At 29.7% G+C, this 2,868-nt stretch overlaps 1 protein-coding gene across 2 annotated transcripts in view; it reads left to right on the top strand.

Moving 5' to 3' along the window:
* Positions 1-147: 147 nt before the first annotated feature.
* Positions 148-2,868, top strand: part of LOC106465515 (sphingomyelin phosphodiesterase 4-like) — a 31,265-nt gene continuing 28,544 nt past the window's right edge. The window contains exons 1-2 of one of the 2 annotated variants that reach the window (XM_022393427.1): positions 148-195; positions 2,540-2,623. In XM_022393427.1, coding sequence (XP_022249135.1) covers positions 151-195; positions 2,540-2,623 — 129 coding nt within the window. In that variant the 5' untranslated portion in view covers positions 148-150. The other variant, XM_022393429.1, reaches the window with a different exon arrangement.

Genomic DNA, 2,868 nt, shown 5'->3' with positions numbered 1-2,868 from the left:
ATAAATCAGTTAAATGACGAAAAATTAGGTGTCTATTTACTTGTGACCACTCAATGTACAAATTTTACATTCCATATATATAACAATATTGCAGAATAATATATACATATTAAAAAATTCAACACTAGGGAGCAGGGAGACTTTTGAAAAATGGCGTCGTCCGTGAGTGTGGGCACCGTGCAAACAATGTCATTGGTGAGTTGTACAATTGTGTTGCGTTAGATCTTAGTAGAAGCATTTAAATTCAAAGTGTTAAACGATGAACGAGTATTTCAAAACAGTAAGTGTAATTTTGGCTTATATGGGATAGCGCCTAGCTCTAGTATAAAATTCACGCCTAAAATTTTACAAATTACACTTTTTTGTTTTCAATTTCAGTTTTAACTTTTACAAAATACAGTTAACTCATGAATTTGAAATTGAGTGACTTCACAAGCTACGTATAACTTAGTTTGCAAACTTATTAAACCTACATCAACTGTGTTGAGACTTGACACAGTGTCAATGAAGTAGAAAGCACGAAAATCTTGATTAAATTGATGTTCCAACATTCCTTTTTCTTCCCAGTGTAATTGTAACATAACACAAAACTAGTATTGTTAAACCTTTTTAACCGAATACAATATTTTAATGCTTTTATCAAACTTATGAAGATTTTGTACAAAACTTTGCATTTTAGAAAAAAAAAGTTCACATTCACATGTGCCAGGTTTCCCATTTTTTGTGAAATACAAATTGCCATTTATTGATTTAGGTGGCAGTCAACAAGGGCAAGATTTAATTTCTTGTAAATCTTAAATTTTGCACATAATATCATTAGTCAGTATTATAATTGTAAACGTTTAAGAAAAAGGACTTGATAGATTAACTATAAAAGTCAAAAACAATTTTAATTTTTCTCTAAGAATGCCTTTTATTGTAAATGACAAAACAGTTGAATTTGGATACTTCTGCAGTGGTTAATATGTTTTCTGACATTTATATATCTATTAAAGTGTCAGTTGTATTAAGCTAGATATTGTCAGTTATGAACAAAAGTTGCAAAAATTACCTCATCAAAGCTTATTAACATAAATTGATCTTCAAAGACAGGTATAGCTGATGATATAAAATGACCTTCAAAGACAAGTATAACTAATATAAAAAAAGTTATCGTCAAAGATAGGTATAACTACTAATATAAAAATTATCTTCAAAGATAGGTATAACTTCTAATATAAAAGAGTGATCTGAAAGACAGGTATAACTTACAAATATAAAAAGGTGATTTTCAAAGGCATATGACTTACTAATACAAAAAAGTGATCTTTGAAAACAGGTATCAGTAGTTTTTGTCAGCCGTATTTAGAAAAAATGTTCCAATGTCTATTTATTAACAGATTTTTTCTGTGTCTACACAGTTCCTGGTTTAATAGACCAGTTGTTTTAATAAAAATGTAACATGGATCTGTTATTTCACTGGTTTATATAATTTTTAATTTGACAAAAAAGGATGTAGTCTAAAGATATTGCCTGCTGACTTAAATTGAGACTGACAGTATGAAACATCATATCAATAGAAAAACTATGTATATATATACATGTACAGATGGTTCAACCATTCTCAGTTATAACATTTTGGGGAATGCACATTAAATATCTTATGTTTTGTTGTATTGCAAATTTAATATCATAAGTGGATTTTGCTAATTGCAGGAAATTGATAGTTGTAAGAAAAATTAACCTATAAAAACTTTTAAAAAATGTTTCAAAGCTTAATTCATACTTATTCTAGCTGGATTCAAAGTTATGTTCATACTTTAAATATGACTTTTTATTCAACAACCTGCAGTAATAATTTTTTTCTTTAAAAAGACAAGCTAAAAATGCTTAAAAGTTACAGTTTAAGTGTCCAAATATAGAAAAGCGTAAGAAACCAGCAGGCCTTAAATAGCTAGTGTTTCAGGAAGTGTTTGTTTTTCATTGTCCAGGCCCACTGACAAGATCTGGTATTCAATGAAAGGCCTCTTGGGCAGTGACTTGTAGGAAACGAAAAAGAGATCTGAAATGTTACTTTTACTCACCTCTGATTTTGAATATAAAAAGGACAAATTAAGAGGAATCTGGAAAGAAAATATCCACAGTTTATGTGGTTTTTATCAAAACTTTTAAGTCTGTTGAAGCTAGAATACAGTTTTATGATTTATTTACGCTAGACAAACTATGCAAGTAGATTTACATTCTGCTGAAATTGTTTCTTCAAATTATTTCTTACACATTTCTCTTAATGAGCCATAAGTTCTACAAGTTTAATTTGTTGTATCTTTTGATCTTGTTTGAATATTATTATACATTTTTTTCTTTGTCTTGTTGGATATTCATTTGAAAAATGTATGAAAGAGGGAAAAATGTGAATCAAATGTGTTAAGAGGTCACTTGTTAAGCCTAATTCAATTGATTAACCCGTGCTTGTATGATGAATTTTCAAAATGTTAAATAATTTTGTGTAAATTATTGATTTCATTGTATTTTCATATTCTTTCATCTGTTTTTCTTTCAGGTACGTTTTCAGAATGCTCTGGCAAAACCACTCTTCGAAAGATGTCAAGAAATCCAGTCTATTATTCAAGAGTCAAATATAAAGGTACATTATCTTACAATTGTTTTATCTATATGTAGCATTCGTAACTTGATGTAAAAATAATGGAGTAAATGTTCTCCAAGATGTTGGGTCAAATGTTTGTTGATCTCGTTGTAACGAGTTTTGATCATACATTTTGAATAGACTAACTTGTTGATATGGACCGGCATGGCCAGGTGGTTAGGGTGCTCGACTCGTAATCTGAGGGTCGCGGGTTACAATCCCCGTCACACCAAACATGCCAACCA

The sequence above is a fragment of the Limulus polyphemus genome, unplaced genomic scaffold (assembly GCF_000517525.1).
Source record: "Limulus polyphemus unplaced genomic scaffold, Limulus_polyphemus-2.1.2 Scaffold1969, whole genome shotgun sequence".
NCBI classification, from domain to species: Eukaryota; Metazoa; Arthropoda; class Merostomata; order Xiphosura; family Limulidae; genus Limulus; species Limulus polyphemus.
The sequence above is the reverse complement of the archived record's forward strand: the minus strand, read 5'-3'. Positions and strand labels throughout refer to the sequence as shown.